This window comes from Daphnia magna, linkage group LG4 (genome assembly GCF_020631705.1).
Source record: "Daphnia magna isolate NIES linkage group LG4, ASM2063170v1.1, whole genome shotgun sequence".
NCBI lineage: Eukaryota > Metazoa > Arthropoda > Branchiopoda > Diplostraca > Daphniidae > Daphnia > Daphnia magna.
Genome location: NC_059185.1, coordinates 3,295,238 through 3,316,453, shown reverse-complemented (window position 1 = coordinate 3,316,453; position 21,216 = coordinate 3,295,238). Strand labels below are relative to the sequence as shown.

Genomic DNA, 21,216 nt, shown 5'->3' with positions numbered 1-21,216 from the left:
CCTTCTTGATTATTGATCCCAACAACAGGCGCCATGCTCAGTAGCCCTAAAAACAATTGCGTGCGACAGCACGACGCACTTAGTTGTAGGAATGCAATGGATAAACGACAATAGAAGAGTTGCTTATTTGGTTTTAAAGGCTAGAATGTCATTCTTTGCGCTATTCGTCTAGGTGCATTCCAAGGGCGTAAAATTAATATCTGATTGTTGATATGTGTAGAACCGGTGGGGTGGGTCAATGATTGCGCCATATTAGACGCTGACTGCGTCAGATTCGTCGCTGTCAGAATATAAAGCTATAGCCACCTCAATCACGCGTACTGTTTGCTATTTACAGGACCTTCAATACAAATTTGGAATTTTTCTGAATTCTTATCGTGCCTTTGCTTTCGATGTGATGGTCAGTTGCGAAACTGAGATTTTGCACGGGCTCGAGTTTCGCAAGTCATGGCGAACAACGCACGTTCGTAAAATTACAGAAATCGTGACTTATAATAACTACTGTTCAAAATTATTTAATTTAACGGTTTTTTCTCCAATGAGTAAAAGGCTCTTGTAAGAACGATCAGATCTGAACGTCGTTTGTTAACCAAAGTCTTATGAATAAGATGTACTGTAGGTGATCAAAACACTATTCATTGTTAACTTTCTCACTGTGAATAATGAAATCAAATCTGATAAGAGTTCAAACACGAAACGTACTTATAGAAAATCAAACTGAAAAAAGTTTGCGTGTTTTTGTTGCGAGAAAATCAAATGCCAGCTGAAAATGGATGGATCGGAATTGCGAAAAAAACTATATTGTTGTGCAGCACTCGGACTTATTTTGAAGGTGCATGTTCCTACGCCCATGGTATGCATATCATCAACACACCATTAATATTTAGAGATTTTTTCTGCAAACTACCATTAATACTATCGTCCAATTGCTGGTAAACATACATGTTGACACTGGTGCCCAAGTTTATCTCGGTTAAAGAATATAGTTTCCTTTTTGTACAGTGCAGCACGTCTCGACTCCGGACTCTTCATGGAAATTTTGGCGGCCTTTGACGGTCATTTTTGTTCAAATTTATTGAACTGGATGATAAGTACGTTTGTGTTAGTATTAGCTGTTGTTCACTCACTTGCTATTGTAAACAGATCAGTTTCATACAAACGCAAATTTTAACTTATTTAGATGCTCCAAATGTCGTCGCCATGGATTCTACGAGGAAAACACTGAGTCACGACAATGGACTACGTGGCTACAAATATCATCACCATGGAACCTTGTAATTCGTAAGAAAAACCAAAAATTATTTGCCAAAAGTTTGTCTGAAAACCTTTAAAAAAACAAGAACTGTGTACTCATCTGAATTACGAAAGCCAGTTCACGGATAGATGTAGCCATACGTGGAATCTATCTTGTCGCTAATTGTAGTTGTATCGTGTTTGGCATTCTGCAACTTGTTCACAACTTTGTCCTCGCTCTTGTCCGTGGATATCATGAATAATTAAAGCCTGATGTATTGTTGGCATCCACTGCCACTGTGGACTCCATGCCACTGACCTCTTCCACGTGAAAGAAACTTAACGAACCTGAGATCTCAACTATACTGAGGTAAAGTTCTACTTAGCGTATGTCTAATGGGGAATAGCAACAAATCTGTTAGTTCAATTACTCTATGGATAGATGATGCTGCGAGATCAAATGATTCGTCTCGTCACAGCTGGAGTAGAAAATTTGATTTGGTTGGTATCTACCACGATTATCACAGAAACAGATTTCCATAAAGTTAATTGAATTTTGTCTGTTTTGATAATAGGCGGTTATCTAGGTCAAGTTAGATGAACTGCTATCTTCTACTTTAATTATTCCTGTGTTAACCTAAATAAACGTCGAATATGCCTTGTGTCTGGAAACGGATTCAATAAGTTCTAGAAAATATGGTTGATCCCAGGAGCACTGCCTTAAATGCTACATGAGCTCCATCTTTGAGCAGGCATAATTTTTAAAAATAGATTTGCTGCAATATACTGTACCTTTGCTTCGTTTTGATCACTATGGTGGTTGTGACTTGTGACTGTGAGACTGCGAGCTGCAACTAATGTAACATTCTAAATTCTGTTTTGCCTTTCTTGTTTTTTTTTTACGACAATAAAACAAACGTAACAAGCTATTGTCTCAAGGCCTACATGCAGGCATCTTGCAACTGAAATGCTAAAGGTTATATTATGAAAAGTAATTGATGAAAACTGTTTTGTTTAATCGTTTTTCATGAATCAATCAATGAAACCATATGAGGCGTAGGCTCACTATAGAAAACGTTTTATTACTGCACAGCAGACGACATGTTTTGCATTCGTTGCCAACATCCGTCCCGTCGTGCTTAATTGCTCTGCTCCTGAAGCTGGTTCGTTGAGTCCACTGTCGTAAAAGCAGATATCTGTATTGTCTGTGTTAAGACAGATTATAATCTTCATGGGTGTCCTGTACCTTAACTGCTAGCCAAGGTCCCAGAGAGACAATGAACTGTTAACATTCGATTGCAACTGCTGAAATGAGACCATTGAACTGTCGTACAATTCCTCCCAGGTAAAACAAGATGTCTTCCTTAGTGCAATTCCTATTCTAATTTCAACTGTCAAATGCATATACTATCGTAAGGCCATAGTCACCTGAAAACGTATGGTAGCTGTCAACAGGGAAAGCACAAACTGTTGAAATCAAACGTTCCGGAACGACAAATTGCGTGGTCTTTTTGGCGCCACATTTTCAATTACATTAACCGCTAAGCTACCGGATATTTTAGAATATCATACCATATAGCAAACAGTTCAGTATATTTTCCATTTGGGTAAACACGTCGCTGCACAATTGTCTAAGGTAAGTTTACATTATAAAGCTAAATTGTCATCACATATCACGCCGCATTTCCATAGCGGTAGAGCACAGTTTTTATAGATAGCAATCGACGGTGACCCGATGAACGCTTGCCTTTTTATGGTAGCAGATTGCAGAAGGCGAGGTATGTCTAGACGGAATTTTCTTGCTCACCTTCAAATGTATTTCACAGGTTTTGCATTTACGTTGTGTCACGTAGACATTTCGTCGTTAACCGTTTTGGTTTCTTTCCAATGCCAACAAAATGCGTTAAGTGGAATGCGCTTCAGCTAGGAATATTAAGTAAAAAAATTTACATTGATCAAGGCCTTTGCGTCGTATTAAAAGCTTGTGCAGACTGCAGGCAGCAGATGTAAAACGTTTTCTTCGCGAATACGTTAAACTATTCAGATAACTAAACGAAGCTTTGCAGCTCGCTGTAATAACGGGACTTACTCAGTTCCTGATGAATTTTACAAAAAGTATGTATGAAAACTAAACACAAAAATTTTACGTCAATCTTTCCGAAGTATGTTTGGCATATCCATTTCAGATTGAAAAAAAAAAAAACGTTTGTTGTTGGAAAAAAAACCATGTGGATTATCATTCCTATGTTTCTGCATTCCAGTTCTATGTTTGACGTCCCAATGTGTTAGGTAATTGAATTAATTTTAAATAATTTAAAGAGTGCCATTACATTTGCCCTGCTATTAGACGCGGTGCACGAATGTTGTGGAGGTAAATCATATTAAGAAACACCGTAAAACTTTGCAACATTAACAATTCGATGGGTTAGGAATTTCATCAGATTGTTCTTTGCAAGCTCATGAAGTAGACTTCGCTCTCTTTCGGCATTGCGCTAACAGCGCTGCGTTATCGATGAAAACGTAGGGTCAGATGGTCGGTGCTTGATACCACGACGAAGACGTAGGGAGAACAAGCTGTTAGCGAAACACAATGGCAGCAGCAGTTGTAATATCTCAACCAGGAAACAACACCCCGCAATAATTTGCTGATGGGTTTCAGAAAACTCCTCCTATAAAGGTCGAAGTCCAACCCCGCTGACGGTGTATAAAGCCTACCCCAGACGGAGCAATTCCGGAGATCTTTTCAGATCTTTTACGTCCTCGAAAAGCGTCATCATCGCCGACAAATATTTAAACGAAGAATCCCAAACAACAATGTCGAAACAACATTGTCTAACTCTCATAGTCGTCGCCTTTGTGTTACAAGGCTGCTTTGCTTGTGACAGTCATCCTGAAGAGCAATTACAAGTGAACGAAAACGAGTTTGATTATTACTTTAATTTTGTTCGTGAATTGGTTCCTGACACGTTGGTTTACAGTAAACCCTTTTACCACCAGAATGTTCCAGGTATTTTTAAAGGTATTCTAAATGCAAGGTTCCAATTCTTTGACTAGAGTTTTTCTATTTTCTTTTTTTAAAAAATCGACGTTCTTTGTAGTATATGACAATTCATATCGCCAGCCAGAGGGACGAAATCGTCCCAACAAGCAGCAAACCACAGCTAATCCATTCACAAAATACTTTATCAGAAGTGAGCATATTAAAGCTATCATTTACAATCTATCTATCTAATTTGACTAGCTAACTAATAGAGACATTAACCTGAAAAATTTTTACCTAGAAATCGCTAATGGTGATCAACAGAAAAACCAAGCAGAGAGCCGTTTTATCCTCGGCAGTTTGCTGAACGCAGCCGTCTTCAACAACCGATTCCGCCCAGTAAACGCTTTCAGGCCACATTTGGGTCGTATGTCTATTCGTCCACCTTTGCTGGATGCTTGCATAACGCCGAATGGTGACGCCGGTGTATGTACTTCGGGTTCGGTATGTGCACTGTTTGGTGGACGGCCTAGCGGCTCCTGTATCTTGGGAAAAGTTTGCTGCATAAGTAAGATACATTTTAGCATTAGTAGCCTATGCAAAAGGTTTCAACTTTTCGCTCAACGTCTAATAGATGAGGTTAACACCTGTGGGGGAACAGTTACACTTAACAATACATATTGGCAATCGCCACCCACGGAAATAATTGGGTCTACAATCTGCGCATTGAACATCAAATTAGACAGCAAATTCATAGAACAAATAGCCAAACCGATTTGCCAAATCCGGTAAGTTAACTATTTTGGGGGCACTTTCATTTGTCTGCCACTGAAAAAAAGCAACCAAAAACATTTTGAAATTGAACATTTACTTTTGTTTACTTCTTTTAGATTGGATTTCATTTCATTCTCCATTGCGCAACCGACTGCCGGAACTTGCACAGACACTTTCCAAGTTGGAGGGGCTTCTACCACCCCACCCATCATTTGCGGTGACAATAGTGGTCAACACAGTAAGTAATTACGTTTGCTACACTTAAACTTAATAGCTTCCTGATTTTTAAAACATATGTTTCAGTGTACCTCGATGTTCCATCAACCGACCTTACTACTGATATTCAGCTCACGTTCAATTTCGCACGGACAGCAACTCCGAGTTCTCGCTTATGGAACATCAAAATTGCACTACTCCCATGCGGCGCTCCGTATCTCGGTAACAAACAATTGCATCATTCGATTTATCCTGAACAAGTCAATGAACAGCAGTCGGAGAAATACCGTTCATTTGTCTTTCATTTTTACAGCGCCTGTTGACTGTCTCCAGTATTTTACATCACCCTCCGGAAGAGTTAGCTCATTTAATTGGAAAGATGTTCCAGTCACTGCTGTCCGCCAATTAAACAATCAAAATTATAACGCCTGTTTTAGGACTGAACTGATTGACCGACAGGTTACCATTTTACTTATACGGAATTTCCCCTTCTTTACCGATTAACACACGTTATTTTAATAACGACACAGAAAGCTACGGAAATCTGCTTTTCAGTTTGCCCGACGACAAATACGGGCGCCGGCTTTTCTATTACCACCAATGCCGTCGTTGCCGGTAATTCCCTTTTAGGACTCGGAAATAATGTTCAAGGCTATTGCACGTACGACTTTCTTGGCATCCGTTCTGCAACCGATTCCATAACCGGTCTTGCAGGAGATCGTTTTTGTGGAGAACATCTTAACACAGCACGAGCGCCTAATGGTGCCAGCACCAGCGTTCAATTATGCAGTAAGTTGGACACTTGTTCTCAGAGTTATGATGAAAATAAGACTACCATAACCTTACCATTATTCTTACAGCCCCGATAAAACCCTTTAAGGTTACTTACGTAACTGATGGTACCGAATCGGCAATTGGTGCTCCGGCATTAGTAGCGACTCCAGCAGACACTAATAACGTTGGATTTTGCATTGACTACCAAGAAAGAGCAAATTAAATGTAACCTGAATTTTAATATTGCTACATACCAAATCAATTGTTGGTCGTCGATTTACGCTTCTTGAGATTAACTACCTTTTGTGACAGATGCTGTTGTACTTCAACATATTCCCTCTTCACAAAGCATTTGCATTTTAAAAAAATCAGTAGAACTTGCTCAAAATTAAATTCACCAGAAAGGAAAAAACATATGTATGAAAAATAGTTAGTTTCTGCACAGGTTTGAAAATATTCAACTTAAGAGCATTAGTACTGAAATCGTACTGACGAGTAATTAATTCGTTACCATTAATAGGTATTACTGCAAAATAGTTGTTTTGCATGTATTTTTTCTAAAGTTTGTTTATTTAAACAATACAAAAGATCCTTTAAAAAAATCGACATTTACCTTTCCTCACACTCCTCGCGCAGGCAGCAGCAGCAAGAACGGTAGCCGTGTAAACAAGTAGTCGGTCTTTTCGGTAAATGTCTAGACTCCATCAATAAATGCCAGACAATTCTCGGTAGGAAACTTTTACACGCAGTAACTTTAACAAAAGGAAACCGAAAACACGTTACACATACACATGTCATTATAAGACTCGTACAGTCGTACATCCTATCAATGTAAAACGGATTGCAAAACAAGTAATAAAAAGAAAACAATAAAAGAAAACAAAAAAAATAAATAATTAAAAACAAAATTTAAAAAATGCAAACTTACAACAAAAAAATCACTTATTTCATGAATAACGAAATTAATAAAAAGGTTTTAAGATGGAATACCTCCAAGAAAAAAAAGGGGGATGAAACGAAAGTGACTGGGCTACTGAACGGCGTCTACTAACGGCCGAGTCAATCCTACTACTGCGTACTGCCCGATACACAAACTTTCGGCTGCTAGCTTTCTTCTTGGGCCTCTTGCAGAGTCATAGACCCCTGGTTCCTCCTCTATGGTTATTTTCCCTCTCAGAAAAGTGGTAACCTCTTGCGGGGATTACTATACGAAAAAACGAGGGTTTTGGGTCAGTCAGTTTGTCAATAATCTCGATGTTACAGAAGAGTCGTGGAATGGTTTATTAAAAAAGGTGCTACAGAATTAAATATCAATATCAACAGTAATGTGACAGCCAAGTTGGTGGATGAAGTTGAGCTAGAGCTACTAAAAGAAAAAAACTGAAGACTGTAAATTAAATCGTATAAAAAATAGGGAAACCACCATATTGTGAACGGATCTCCCAACTGCTTGGGCAGCTATGGGGAAAAGAGAGATTGAAGTGGGTCAGCGGCTAGCCTCCTTAAAAGAAAAATTAATTCAAATGGATACAAAGTATTCAAAACAGCTGGAAGCATTAAGAAAGAAATGAAGTTCAAGGTTTTTTTCTTCTCATTTTACCAATATTATTTAGTCTGTGTATGAATTATATACTTATTTGATATGGGCATATTCCGTTTCATAAATTGTTAAAACTTTTCAGGAATTAGACTTCGGGAAATCAAGTGCAAGAAGATTAAACAAAATGCTGAGGCGCATGGTAAATTGGTAAAATGAAACAACACATGACCTATTACTTTGGATCAATTGTTTTCACTAATGGAGATTTATTCCACAATCTTCAGCTTCCCACGCAGACACTCACCCACAAAACCATGGAGTGATAGATGATATAAAAATTAATTATTTAAAAAATTTTTATTTTAGGTTATTGATCAGAGTCAGAGAACAATGTGTGGAATATGATATTCTAGCCCTGGAAACCCCAGGTGACTTTCTGCTTCAACAAGGCTATAAAGCAATTATAATTTCAGGAGGTAAAAACTGAAACCAAAAACAAAGCACAGACATTTTTTAGTTGGCTTTTTTGCTTAGTGTTATTGTTACACTTAACTTTTGAAAACATAGAAGTGTATACAAATGTTCAGGGTGAAATCGATATAATGATTGAGCCAAAAAAGAACTTTATACTACTTTTGAACAGGTCCTAACTAGTGTAAGCGATTGATACCCCACTATATACGACCCAGCAATCTTTAGGCTGCGGTCTTCCAGTGCTGGGAATTTTTCATGGCAAGCAAATACCCAACAACAAGTTAGGTAACCAGTTCTGTTTTATATCACATTTTTATCATTCAAATTGTTCTTTTCAGCAGTATTTACATGTCAGAAATAACATTTATGTAGTAAAATAATTCGAATGTTTTTATGTTTTCGTTTCATGACTCATCATAACGATTCCGAAATTGTTCGTCAGTTGCGCCTTCACGGCCGTGTAGTAGAACCTCTAGAAGGTAATTGCATTAAGGTGTTTTGGCATTCCAGTAAGATCTTACTCTTTTCGCAACATTTCCCAATAGACTTCCATAAAAATAAGGTAAGAGCCTTAGATCGTGAGCTGGGTTCGCCCGCAGAATTACTGGAACGTCACCCGTTTCCTGGTCCCGGTTTGTCAGTTGGAATCATTTACGCCGAAGAACCGTTCTCCGAAGTTGATTTCGATGAGACGCAAGTGTTGATTCGTTTGATGGTCCCTTATGCCAACATAGCAGCCAAGGAACATGCCTTGCTCAATCGGATTGAAATCACGACGTCGAAAGAAGAGCGTATTCTTCTGGAAGAACTGTCCAGTCACAACCAGTATGTTGCCACGCTACTGCCTATTCGCACTGTCGGTGTTCAGGTACAGGAGGTTGCAGAAAAATGTGTTGGGTATGGCAAACAAAACATAGGAAAAACTGCCACATTTTTCTGCAATATACTGTACAGAAGATTCGCAATTTAGACGTTTTCGTAATAATGCCGCGATCGTAATCAGCTCTTATTCAAGGGAGACGATAGGTGCCACCGTATCTACGCCAAGGTATTTTTTTTTCTCTTGTCTAGATCTTTTAATGGCCAGTGGTATGTCCTTGATGCTCGTCTTATCGAAACATTTTTTTACTTTTTTTTAATTTTTTTATTGTGGGACTGGATATTTGTGGATCAAATCCCATTAGAGGTAAAAAGTACGCATTATGTTTGCTGATTCACTTTATTGACGTTATCACTAACAGTTTACAAGCGTTTTAGTAATTTACATTGGGCTACTTTAAATTATTATAACAAGTGTGAACAAGTTACCTTTAAGCTCCTGGTAAAAGTTGAATGTAAAAATGTATGACTCATGGCTAAACGTTAGAGCATCGGAGCGGTACGCCGAAGGTTTAGGGTTCGATTCCCAAAAGAGTCAAGTTACATCTCAAAGTAATAATAAATTCCATCGGAAAAAAAAACGTTCACAGAAATTCAATTGTCTTCGTGAATAATTCTGACTTGTGAGTTACAAAATCTCTGAGTAAAGTAAGAGCGGATTAAGTAAAATGCCATTGGTTCTATTGGTTGCATATACTGGACCATTACAACCCGGATGAAGAACGTATAGCTGAACACATACTATGAATAGTACTACTCAATCTATTGTTTGTTAATAAAAAAAAAACAATTAAAATAATATTACAGCTTTCCTCACCATGGAAGCTATATCCCAGTATATATAATACATCAAGAACACCAATTTCAACTACAACTGAATGGGATTCGAACCCAAAGTTTATAGTATTTCAGTCCAGCGCTCTACCATTGAGCTACGATACATACTATATTGAAATCTAAGTCTTCAACACATTAAGGTAACTGTGCAAAGTTGTACATACGGGATCAAATATCAATGGGGGGGATATAGGGGGGGTTGCCAGGAAGGTATCGCATCCGCCTAGTAACTCCAAGGTCCGCGGTTCGATTCCCAGGAGATTCCCGGAGTCCAGGGCTTCCAACATTCCCAGGTGTCCGCTTCCCACGTCTGCCAGTCGGGTCGAGAAACTTCCCCATTACGAAGTAATGGGATGGATATTTTGGCAATGTTTAATATAATATCCAATAACAAATTTCAATAAATTGTTCAATTTGATTTATCGTAGTGAATGCGTAGTTAGCTACTTAAACACTTTGCAACGGATTTAAACCATTGGCAAACTCTGCCGAAAGATCTAGCAGATTCTTCTTGATTTTGATCAATCCTACATAGGATTGTAATACATAATTTTGATGTCTATAGCAACTATTTCGACTCTTTTGGGGTTTGAACCCTTTACTTTCGGCATACCACACCGATGCTCTACCACTGAGCCATAAGTCATGTAATTAATTTGTCTATATTTTTGTGTTGTTTGAGTTCAACAAATTTGGACTTAGAATAATTATTGTAGCGTGATTCAAGATAATTTATAAATTATTGCGTTAATTAATCAGTTAACTCACATTACAAACACAATTATAAGTATCTGTGTTAACTCTCAACCGGGAGTTGAACCCGAGACCTTTAAATCCGTTATCCAACGTTCTACCACAAAGCTAAGATCCTTGAGATCTTGATTCCCAGGTTAGCATATAGTTTTACGAGCCTATGAAAATTGTCTTTATTATCTTTTAGTTCCTTCTAATATTAGTGCACAAGTAAATGTAACTCATGGCTCAACGGTTGAGCATCGGCAATGCACGGTGAAAGTTTAGGGATCGATACCCGAATGAGTTGAATTACAATCTGCGGAAGCATTTCTATCTATCTGATAAAAAGACAAGTTCAAAGATTCTAAACAATTTCTATCTACAGGCTAATAAGACTCTCAAATATATGACATTCTACTATCTATAACAGCAAACAACCTATTCCAGGATTGGAATTTCATCGGCGCTACAACTAAGAGGATACAAGCTGATACAAAGGAACTCCGGTCTTCTCAGTACAAAAACTGAACACTAGTGGAATCTCAGCAGTGTTAAAGAGTTCAATCCTTAAAAGAAATAAATGGAAAGGTCAAATGTCATAGAGTGTGAATACCAAGAAATTATGAGAGACAATTTTTTCAAAATTAATGTAAAACAAAATTTGTATTGATAATTCTTCACATAATGAAATATTTTGCAACTTTTAAAAGGCAAAATAACCCTTTCAAAAGTTGCTGTCAACCAAGGCAGGGGGAGACACTGCCTCGGTTGACTCACCGGGGAGATTACCCAGTGCGTGGCTAAGAGAAGCCGGAAGAAGAGCTGAAGATTTGGAACATTTTTACAGGAGCGATTAACCTTTAATTCGGATTTGTGGGTAGCGACATGGCCCTCCATAAGCATTTCATCGAACCATGAGGACCCCCACGTCCCCTTTCCGGCCAGAGCCCTCCAAACCTCGATATATGTTGTTTTTATATATACCGTACAGTAGGGGCGTGACCCCCTACGGGCTTATTATGAGTCAAGGGGAAACGGGGCCACAGAAAAGAAGGGAGCCCAGATATGCACTTCAATTTATGTATAACAAATACCATAACGCGAGCGAATGTTATTCATTTCATAGGTATTTCTGATCGTGTTTCCGAACGCCAGCATCAATTAAAAATCCGTCCTCATTCTTAAACTCATTTCGGATTTATAATGATAAGTAACCTAAAAAACAAAAAAAAACAAAACAAATCAGCACAAAACATTTTTGTTTATGGAACTTACTGTAAACATTAATGTGTGCAATCCTTTTATGGTCTTATAATTGAAGAGCTTCTGCCTGGATTTCTAAGTGAAATCCAAACACGACATTGAATGAACACTCAATAATTTACATTAAAAGAGCATCATGTGCGGTAGAGGCAATCCCTTCCGATATGACTTAAATCCTTTAAAACAAAATAGAAATTTAGGTAGCAATTAAGTATGAAATCAGTTTAAAATAAAGTTTATGTAGGAAAAATTTACGAAACTGGCCAGGCCAACAAGATGTTCGTTAGGTGAAGACACGGTTCCAAGTTTGAATCTTTACCCTACTTCCAGTGTAATGACACATCCCCTAATGCGATGTTTTATAGATGTCATTTAGCTGATCCAATAGACCCTTGATTTCAGTTATCAGTATACCTGTTCTCCAATATTAGAGAAGAGAAGAAAGAATTTATAAGAATTCCAGAATACAAATCTCGACCGTTCAACTAAACTCGAACGTCAAAATTTCTAATTTCTTTTTATGTGAAGTCACACGGAAGGGTTCCAGTGTCCTTTCGTACAATCTGACATTTGCAGACGTAATCCGGTCCATAAAATAATGCATAAACATGAGAGAAGTGTTTGATCCAATGTGGTATTTTATAAGACTTACCTAAACAGTTAGTTAACCAGCAAGTCACCTTGCATCAAAAATCAAATGAGAAGGCAATCCTTCACCGTTTAAACGTTTGAAAAATTCTTCTTCGGAAACGAAAATGAAAGGTGAGCATGATTTCGGGTGACATTCCATTAAATCATCTTTTCCATGACAAAGCGATTGGACCTGAAGCGCAATTCTTACGATGTGGGTGTAACCACCGTCAGGTCAATGCAAGTAAACCGACTTCATGTTTACGAACTAAATTAAAAACAGTTTCATTCAATACCACATTAAATATGTTAGAAATATAATGATTTTTTTTCTTTTTTTTTACTGAGGAAAGGTATGGGAGACATTCGCACTGTGAACGTTGTCATGCGTTAGTTTTTAAACGTCCTTTTCCCGGGTGTAATAAGGTGATCGCCATAGCAGTGGACCATCGCTGAAGACGTCTATCATTTACCAAACCGAAATTGGTGGCGTGAATTCGTAACAGGAAATCATCTTTATGCTGTTAGCAACACACTAGGACAGCACTATCTTGGGTGGCAGCTTCAACCATGTAGAAAAGTTAAATATTGACTTCAAGTGTGTTAATGATGAGCAAGCTGATACGACCAGTTTGACATAGATGCAATCTGTATCTCAGCTGTAGAATCGGCAACATGCCTACATTTCAGCAACTGTATAGAATAAAGAAAACGAGTAACAACAACAACAATTACAACAAAAACAAAGTTGTGTTAAAACTACTTCCAGGAAATGATCAAAGAACAATGTGGTACTGCAGATTTTCAGAATTAATCCCAAAGCTCAGAGGCTTATCAACGTAAAAGTTTGCTGGCAGCCAGTAAGAAATGAGAATATTTTTTGTCCTACTTGGCTCAACAATGTCCTTTTGACAAAAAGTCTTGCTACTGACACATTTTTCTTATGATGAGCAGCTTAACATCCTAAATGGCAAGAAGGAACAAATTCTACAAGAAGAAACAGCAAACAACTTGAGACCAAGAAAAGTTGTAACAATTATTCAAACCTATTCACCCATTTGCAAGAACTGAAATTCAAAAAACATTTTCTGCTGGTCGGTTGCGAGACGTGCATCATGGAAACGCTGTTTGGACAACCAGTAAAATAAATCATTCATATTGTACGACCCACGATGTGTTTTAACATGATTCAAACCTAGTTTACCTTTTTGACGAAAGAAAATGTATCAATTTTCTGCTTGCTGGTTATAACGTGAATACTGCAAAGGGGAACCGCTGTTAAGATAAACACATTTCTTCACAAACGAGACGTCATTAAGTACTTAATGGTGACGTCAAAAACTTTAAAATCCCAGGCGAAAAACCAATCTTATTAGCTGGTTTGAGCGGTTCTGACTCTCGCGATTTTACGGCCACCTGGTGTGCAACAGTTTCTAATGCTACCTGATTGCAACTGTTTTCAGCACCTCTTGTGGAGATAAATGCCATTTCGTAAATCTTATATGCCACTGCTACAGAACAGAATAAAAATATTCCGAATTAAATTTAAAGCTGAAAACGAGTCAGTTTTCTCGGAATCAGCGTAAAATTTTGGTAACAATTTGTGTTTTTGTCGGATTTCATGACAAGCCTTTTTTTGCGGATTTTGGCAAAAGTGGATTCCCACTTTTTCATTTTTCGCTAAATTCTAGAAATACTTAAAACTACATGATTTCGATTCAAAACTGAACGAGAATATCGAAAATCAAGTTTTTTTTAAATGCTGAGCTTATAGTTTTTTAACTAAGCATAAAAAACGGATGAACAAATTTGTTGAGTGGTACTCTTCTTTCGTTTTTTTTTTTTTTTCGAAAAAGGCTAGTTTGACAAGAAAACGAATGCTTTTCTTGATATCAGCGTTAACTTTTGATTATAATGTGGGATTTTCATCGAATTCCATGAGATCCCATTTTTTGCGGATTTTGACAAAAGTGGTAAGGGTATAGCCTTCCCACTTTTTCATTTTTGACAAAATTCTAGATATGGTTAAAAATACATGATTTCGATTCAAAATTTAACGAGAATTATGAAAATCGCCTTCATTTTTTTATTACTCCATTTTTTACGGCCACACGGTTTGCAACAGTTTCCCAGTTCCTGCTGTGCTACTGTTTTCAGTGACTCCTATGGAAACAAATGCCATTTCGTCCATCCCACTATTGTCATACGTCACTGCTATGAAATTAATTTATAAAAATATCATCTAAACTCTAAAAGCTATGGCAAGTTTTTAGTGCCACCTATTTCACCTCAACCCGTCACCTCAACCCATCACCTCAACCCGTCACCTCAACCCTTCACCTCAACCCTTCACCTCAACCTGGCTATTTTTTTGGCGCCATCTAGCGGCCAATATAATGAATAGTCCTACAAACTATAGAGACCGGCATCTCCCTCGATTTTGACACCAGTAGCACCACATGCTGCGTGAACTTTAACAAGCCGTGCGCGGAACAGTTCTTCCTGTCAGCTGAGTTCATAGTTCAAATGTCAGTTTTATTCGATTAAATTTGAAACAAAATACCTCTAAAGAATGAAAATTTTGCAACTTAGTCTGTGGTTTTCCACTGAAAGGTGATCACGACTTTATCTTAATTCGCTCAATTCCAGTTCAAGACATTCTTTTGCTTCTGCAAAGTTGGAAAACCAATGACGAATAATGTAAAAACCTTTAAATTCTTGTCAGAAAGAGGGGTGTAGTTTCTTGCACAACATATGAATTCGGCTGACAGGAGGCAAAAGTGAACTTGAATACTGTTTCTAGAACACGGGTTTCTCCTGTGGGGGATAAAACTACAAAAAAACAAATAGATGAAATCAATATGATATTAGGTTAGGTTAATTTAGGGTAAAGAAACTCATAGGGATTAATACAAAGGTATATATTAAGCTACTATTGCACGAACTTCTTATATCGAACACTCAGCAGTCAGCACTGTGACATTAGATTCTTGCACAGACTTATTACAAATTTACCAGCCCTGTTAAAAAATGGTTTAGTTTTAAATTTGGGGTCTGAAACTTACCAGTTTGTAACGTGTTTTTCGAGGATAGAAAGTTCTATAGACGCCCCACACGTGAGGCCCTTTTCGAATAAAACTGACATTTGAACTATGAACTCAGCTGACAGGAAGAACTGTTCCGCGCACGGCTTGTTAAAATTCACGCAGCATGTGGCGCTACTGGTGTCAAAATCGAAGGAAAAATCGAGGGAGATGCCGGTCTCTATAGTTCGTAGGACTATTCATTATATTGGCCGCTAGATGGCGCCAAAAAAATAGCCAGGTTGAGGTGAAGGGTTGAGGTGAAGGGTTGAGGTGACGGGTTGAGGTGATGGGTTGAGGTGACGGGTTGAGGTGAAATAGGTGGCACTAAAAACTTGCCATAAAAAGCTGTTAATTCAAATGCAGGGTTGAGCTAAGAACAAATAGGTGAAAAAAAAAACAATGTAAACGGCATACCAAGCTGTAGAGGAACGTTGCAAAATCTTGGATTAGTTAAGTTTCCAGCAACACATCTTTTAAGGTGTTGAACAGGGTATCAAAATTCATACTATGGGAATCTAGCTTTGCCATTAGGATTAATTATTAAATTTCTATCGATGAGGCAATAAAGATGGACCCTAGCATTGACCGTTTCTTTCCTCACTCAAGGAATACATCTGCTAGAATTTAGAAAGGAAAGCAATTAGCCAACTAACAACTAGCTCTCTATTTTCTTATTGTTTAAATTGAATAATTTTTTCCTTTTTGCTGTTATCCTTTCACGCGACGGCAGTAACTAGTGCTGAAATAGATGACGCACCATGGATTTTTCAACAAAATCAGTACACGACCAGTGGACACTAGGCTCATTATAAGTAAACTCGAATTGCATGTTTGGCTTAGATACGGAAATGATATAATACAGGGTACACCATCAAGTGAAACTGACGACGACGGAGGCCCCGGTCATTTTCGCACCATAGTGACCGGCCCAGAATTGACGATCTGTTCCTCCGTGATAAAATTTTACATAGCGTACGCTTTCTGGATATTCTTTAAAGCAATGTTCCACCTGAAGAGTAAAGCAATGTTAGCATTAACACAAACAGGCATAGTAGAAGAAGCAACTGTGTAATAAGTACTGACCTTGTGCCATTCTCTGCCTTCCCACTGGTTGATACTGGTACGAAATTGGAAATCATCAATCACATTTTTGGCTTCATCTAGCAGTGAGAATGTGCACTCATAAACACATCCACAGTCAAAGCGACCAGCATACCTGTAAAATAAATGAATTTAGAAAACTATAACAAAGCCCAACATATTGGAATTACACTAACCAGTCTTTAAAGTAAATATTTGGTTTGCATTGCTTAAGAACATCTGGAAAAAACCCCAGAGCTGATAAATCAATTATTTGTTCTTTAGAGCAAGAGTGGTACGATGTTGCAAAACAAGCATTTTCAACTAGCTTGCAATCATTTTCAGCTTCTAAAGGTACAATGTCAGAGCCAACAGGAGGCTGCTCGAATGCAAATCCATCACCTGCTTTGCTTAGGACTATCCAATGTTGTAACCTATCTGGGTATACAGCAGGTTTTTAGTAACAGTTTTTTTGCAGACAGCAATATATGCAATCGTAATCCAAACAATGAAAACCTACATTTGCCATTAGGATTACGAATTAAATTTCTATCAACAGGATCATAAATATAAACACTAGCATAGAAGCTCCAGGGAATATTGCATTCACGGGGGAGACTAGGCCATTTCCTATTCTCTGATACAGTTTTGTGCTTCCAAAACAACGGGTCTGTAATTATGGAGTTCCACTGTTTACAAACAAGTCGGCAGCTGGCAATAAGTGATTGATAATCCACTTGCGTAAGAATAAGTGCTACTAGTTCTCTCGCAATAAATGTGTTACAAAAATATAATCCATTATACTCGCTACTAATGCGACATCCCTCAATCTCACTCATTTTAAACAAACTAACGTATCCAAGACGTCATTTGACAATAAGAAATCTTAGAACGCAGACGTCGCTAAAATGCAAAAGCGAAATGACGGGCACCCAAAATGCGAGACTCGATGCGGAATGGATCCAGAAAGACACATGGACTGCGAACATTTTTTAGTATTTGACAGGTATTTTCAAGCAGAAGTAGCGAACAGCTTTTGATTAGTAAACTTAAACAAACAAAGCCATCTCTTAATTCACAACAATTTAAGTCAAATGACGATTAAACGATCTCAAAAGGAACAGAATTAGATGTGCGATAGCACTCCTTAGGAAGCAATCAGCCAATGACGTCATAAGCTTTGGATATTTTAGAAGTTGATTTTAACCGTTTAAAGACGAATCCTGTACTTTCTGAAACATGACTACGTAATGCTTTGTCGCAGTGTACTGTCTTCAATGATGTGATCATTTTGGTTCATTACTTCAAATGTAATAATGTTATAAAAGAACAAGGAAACGCTTAGGAAATTAGTCGTTATTACACGAGCTTTCTAATATTGTAAACAATAAATACAAGTGGATAAAAATGGTTTGAGTGTTTAAATTTGGACATCCTTGTTCCATGAGTAGTACTCCTATTTGAAATTGGCTTTCTACCATTGGCTGAAGAATGACACACCGTCCAGGAGAGGCTGGATTTCGATGTAGAGACATTGTCGTTGCACACAGACGGATGTCAGTCCGACGTGAAACGTTACTCGTTTTGACACAATTCGTTGAGTTAGAAGACGTCTATAGGAAGACGTATGTAGACGTGGCGGGAAATCCTTTCATTCTAGTAAAACCTATGCCTTAGCCAATGAATTGACGGTAAATAATGTTAATGTTCTAAGCCAAGTAAGTTCACGAACCAGACTTTTTGAGTCAAAAGGCATTTAAATAGCCTTGTTGTCGTAAGTTTACTCACAACCCGTCTTTTTTCATTGCATTTTGTTTGCGGACCTTTGTCCCATCTTGACTGTATTGTTATTTATTACAGAGGGACTTATACATGTTAGATATCTCACTAGAAAGGGCAAGGATTTTAGTAGATACGCAATATCCATCTAAGAGCTAATTGATTTTACCGATTTGGAGCACATCCAGGAGCTGTACACGATGCTTTTAGAAGATAGGTTTTCAAAGTAATTGGTCGTCAGCTTGACAAATTTGCCCCGCCTTCAATCGCTCCATTTCCTGTCAACAAATAAATCAAATGTCGGGATCGTGGTCAAGAGTTCACACCCCAGAAACAGATTTATTTTTTTTTATTTTTGAATTTTGTACTATTCATATTTCCAAGTATCTCGATATTTTGTCAACCCTGCAAAAAAAAATATTGAAATTAAGAACTACTTATTTGATACTAAATTCTGTAGTTTTTTTCAGGTTCACTAAGCTCTACGAGTAGGCCCTAATAATCACTTCCTTTGATACGGGATGCAAGTTTTTTTTTTCTTCTAAATTTCATCAAACGTTTTCTCTTCAATAGTTTTCCCCACCGGATACTCTTGCCCAATCTCGTTAACCTTGGAAACAAATTCAGTCGCAAATAACATCCGTGAATGAAGTTTTCTCTACTACGCACCGTTCTGGGGTGGAACACAAACACCGGGATGTCGCAGTATATGCGAGATTACTTTTACATGATTTTTTCGACAACATTTTCTAATCGCGAACTGAAAAAACAAATTGCAAAAAAGAGGAAAGGAACTGACCCGGGGAGAAATCGGTCGAGACCTTCCCTGTCTGGCTTGCTCGAAATAGTCATGACGACGACGGACATGTTTTTGCACTTGGTCTACACTGAAAAGAATAAAATAGCAGACGACGGATGACCGCATCTTTCTAGAAACAACATTCAGCAATCACACTATATGCATCTACAGTATTCAGATGATTAAAAGAAAAATTTCTAATGCGTAACATATCACGAAGAACGAGTTTCTTTTACAAAATAACTGTAACGTGTCGGGATGGTCTTAAGTATAAATCGGCTTTGGTCAAAGGACGAAAATGTCGCTAGTTCACGTCCATAGAGCAGTTCATCTGTAATCTTGATGTATACTGCATCACCTCCCCTGATTTCCCAATCAAATTCTAGTGAACCAATGAATCAAAAGTTCATTCCGTGCAGAAAAACAAGTTAACCCTTTCTTGGCATACAAGCCTGTGTTTGCTAGACGGCTATCCCTACCCAAAGATATTTGATACGCAGACAGTCAGGTTGTATTCGTCAGCATGGCATGTTGTTAGGACTTCCCAATTCTTATCGAACAAATTTGGGATAAACAGCCAATAGGTCAAAAAGAATTCTTTTGAACATTTTTTTTTCTCTTTTCCAGTTGACGACTGAGTCTTAATTTCTTTTAAAACAAGAGACAAATTAGAGGACATCATCGTTTAACAACGTCAAATAGTTTGTATTCAGTTGAGAAAGAAATAAAACAGAACAAGATACGGCAATTTTCAAAATAGCAGCTGAATACTTGTGCGAATCTTCTTATACGAGCCACAAAATACATGGACCATCCAGCAGACCAACAGTCGGTTTGCAAACTAAGTGGGTTTAAAACATCATCGCGTCATCATCCATTATTAATAACGATGCATGTCAAAATAAATGTGATATAGATATAGATATATTTATATATGTATACGGGAGATTGCCTCTTTCTTTGTGTGTGATAGCCTAGGCTGCAACAAAATCAATCGCTTCTTCAACGACTAAAGAATTCTCTGTCGAAAAAGAAAAAATGAGAAACATCATATACGTTTCCAATTAATCGTTGCTTGAAATGTTTACCGTTTTCCGTATCGTTGCTAAACGGACAAAAGACAACGTCCACTCGCTGCTGGGCCTTTCCTCTGACGAGGTAGAATCCACTGAGTGAATGGCCAGCCTTTTGTAGATCTCGGCAGGACTTGGGTCTCTTCTCTTTGGACTCTGATCTCTTGCTGTCGTCACGTACATGTTGACTTGTTGTATCCAGCGGAATCTGGATCGCGTCTTCTTCGTGTTGACCTTTCAGCCTGCCTTGCAGATCTTCGATTGCCTCCATCATCTCTTCTCGAACCCTCTTGCCTTGTGCAATCTCAGTCATTATGTCCGTGACCATCTTAAGAATTGCCGCACTGGCAAACTCCTTCCGGGTGGCCTTTGAAACACAAAGCAAAAACATAGGATACACCAACTGTGGTTAAATAGATAAAGACAAACGAAGGATCAACTTACCATTGCTTCCTCAAGACTGATTGAATAATCGTCAGGAAATTCATACGGCATGCCGAAACTGGAACTTTCTTCGCCAACCGTCTGAGTAGATGGTTTTCCTGTGGTCGGGACGGGCACAGCGTTGACTGCAACAACCATACAGCTGGACAACAGGCAGAGATAGAAGAAGGACGCGCGTGGTGCGTGACGTTCCATGGCGCTGCGCTACTAGTAAAAGTCGATGTCAATCGTTCAACTGACGAACTGCTACTGCTGCCGGCTTCTACACGCTGCTACCGCTTTCTAGGAAAAAGCCAGACTCCTCCACACTTCTGCTTCGCTGTGTGGCACCTCCCCAATTTATAGACAGTCATTGCTGCGTTACGACACGTTGCTCTCCCTCCACTTGGAAACTAACCGTTCGCCTTGGCATGGAAACCAACTGACAAAAACAAAACAACAACCAAACTAAACTCAGCTCCATCCACATTTGACCTAAACATCCGACTGCCCGGGCTGGAGAGGTCAACATCTTGGATATCCCCTTGGTCTGGTCGACAAGAAAAATCACGTGAACAATTCATGGCACCCCACGTTGCTTTTCTCCTCGTCTAGAAAAGAATAGCTAAGAGTGGAACATT

General features: G+C 38.3%; 4 protein-coding genes and 1 long non-coding RNA gene across 27 annotated transcripts; 2 read left to right on the top strand and 3 right to left on the bottom strand.

Annotated features, from left to right (window-relative positions):
* Positions 1-2,340: 2,340 nt before the first annotated feature.
* On the top strand, positions 2,341-6,525 carry LOC116921717. Of its 5 annotated transcripts, none has more exons than XM_032928050.2 (15): positions 2,341-2,578; positions 2,651-2,869; positions 2,926-3,011; positions 3,087-3,169; positions 3,224-3,522; positions 3,581-3,604; positions 3,663-4,252; positions 4,332-4,424; positions 4,515-4,781; positions 4,848-5,001; positions 5,104-5,225; positions 5,291-5,425; positions 5,517-5,662; positions 5,734-5,992; positions 6,064-6,525. In XM_032928050.2, exons 7-15 carry the CDS (start codon positions 4,048-4,050, stop codon positions 6,198-6,200), a joined length of 1,518 nt encoding a protein of 505 aa, XP_032783941.2. In that variant the 5' UTR covers positions 2,341-2,578; positions 2,651-2,869; positions 2,926-3,011; positions 3,087-3,169; positions 3,224-3,522; positions 3,581-3,604; positions 3,663-4,047; the 3' UTR covers positions 6,201-6,525. The 5 variants fall into 5 exon arrangements, with proteins under 5 accessions (XP_032783941.2, XP_045028261.1, XP_045028263.1 ...); XM_045172326.1 differs by having other exon boundaries at positions 2,651-3,011; positions 3,224-3,348; positions 3,420-3,522; XM_045172328.1 differs by having other exon boundaries at positions 2,651-3,011; positions 3,224-3,348; positions 3,397-3,522.
* A 548-nt stretch (positions 6,526-7,073) lies between these two features.
* On the top strand, positions 7,074-9,451 carry LOC116921721 (GMP synthase [glutamine-hydrolyzing]-like). Of its 10 annotated transcripts, none has more exons than XR_006645439.1 (5): positions 7,074-7,556; positions 7,660-7,716; positions 7,884-7,993; positions 8,161-8,470; positions 8,537-9,451. XR_006645439.1 is itself a non-coding variant. In XM_045172322.1 (3 exons), exons 2-3 carry the CDS (start codon positions 8,377-8,379, stop codon positions 8,959-8,961), a joined length of 519 nt encoding a protein of 172 aa, XP_045028257.1. In that variant the 5' UTR covers positions 7,082-7,556; positions 7,660-8,376; the 3' UTR covers positions 8,962-9,451. The 10 variants fall into 10 exon arrangements, 3 of the variants coding, with proteins under 3 accessions (XP_045028257.1, XP_045028258.1, XP_045028259.1); XR_004393536.2 differs by having other exon boundaries at positions 7,660-7,724; XR_006645438.1 differs by having other exon boundaries at positions 7,884-8,470.
* Positions 9,452-11,397: 1,946 nt separating this feature from the next.
* On the bottom strand, positions 11,398-13,929 carry LOC116921711. 6 transcript variants are annotated; one of them, XR_004393525.2, is made up of 7 exons: positions 13,540-13,929; positions 13,099-13,459; positions 12,680-13,028; positions 12,358-12,603; positions 12,120-12,268; positions 11,718-12,051; positions 11,398-11,657 (listed from the first exon to the last, which is right to left on the bottom strand). It is a non-coding gene; the product is annotated as an uncharacterized LOC116921711 (long non-coding RNA). The 6 variants fall into 6 exon arrangements; XR_006645434.1 differs by having other exon boundaries at positions 12,680-13,298; positions 13,382-13,459; positions 13,540-13,923; XR_004393527.2 differs by having other exon boundaries at positions 12,680-13,322; positions 13,382-13,459; positions 13,540-13,921.
* Positions 13,930-16,166: 2,237 nt separating this feature from the next.
* LOC116921709 (F-box only protein 6) lies at positions 16,167-19,183 on the bottom strand. 4 transcript variants are annotated; one of them, XM_032928042.2, is made up of 7 exons: positions 19,080-19,183; positions 18,649-18,685; positions 18,450-18,558; positions 17,022-18,388; positions 16,699-16,939; positions 16,505-16,637; positions 16,167-16,430 (listed from the first exon to the last, which is right to left on the bottom strand). In XM_032928042.2, exons 4-7 carry the CDS (start codon positions 17,338-17,340, stop codon positions 16,293-16,295), a joined length of 831 nt encoding a protein of 276 aa, XP_032783933.1. In that variant the 5' UTR covers positions 17,341-18,388; positions 18,450-18,558; positions 18,649-18,685; positions 19,080-19,183; the 3' UTR covers positions 16,167-16,292. The 4 variants fall into 4 exon arrangements, with proteins under 4 accessions (XP_032783933.1, XP_032783934.1, XP_032783931.1 ...); XM_032928043.2 differs by lacking the exon at positions 18,649-18,685 and having other exon boundaries at positions 19,080-19,098; XM_032928040.2 differs by lacking the exon at positions 19,080-19,183 and having other exon boundaries at positions 18,450-19,011.
* A 580-nt stretch (positions 19,184-19,763) lies between these two features.
* LOC116921707 lies at positions 19,764-21,004 on the bottom strand. Of its 2 annotated transcripts, XM_032928038.2 has the most exons (4): positions 20,597-21,004; positions 20,168-20,519; positions 20,032-20,100; positions 19,764-19,920 (listed from the first exon to the last, which is right to left on the bottom strand). In XM_032928038.2, exons 1-3 carry the CDS (start codon positions 20,789-20,791, stop codon positions 20,054-20,056), a joined length of 594 nt encoding a protein of 197 aa, XP_032783929.1. In that variant the 5' UTR covers positions 20,792-21,004; the 3' UTR covers positions 19,764-19,920; positions 20,032-20,053. The 2 variants fall into 2 exon arrangements, with proteins under 2 accessions (XP_032783929.1, XP_032783928.1); XM_032928037.2 differs by having other exon boundaries at positions 19,764-20,100; positions 20,597-20,991.
* Between the last annotated feature and the right edge of the window lie 212 nt (positions 21,005-21,216).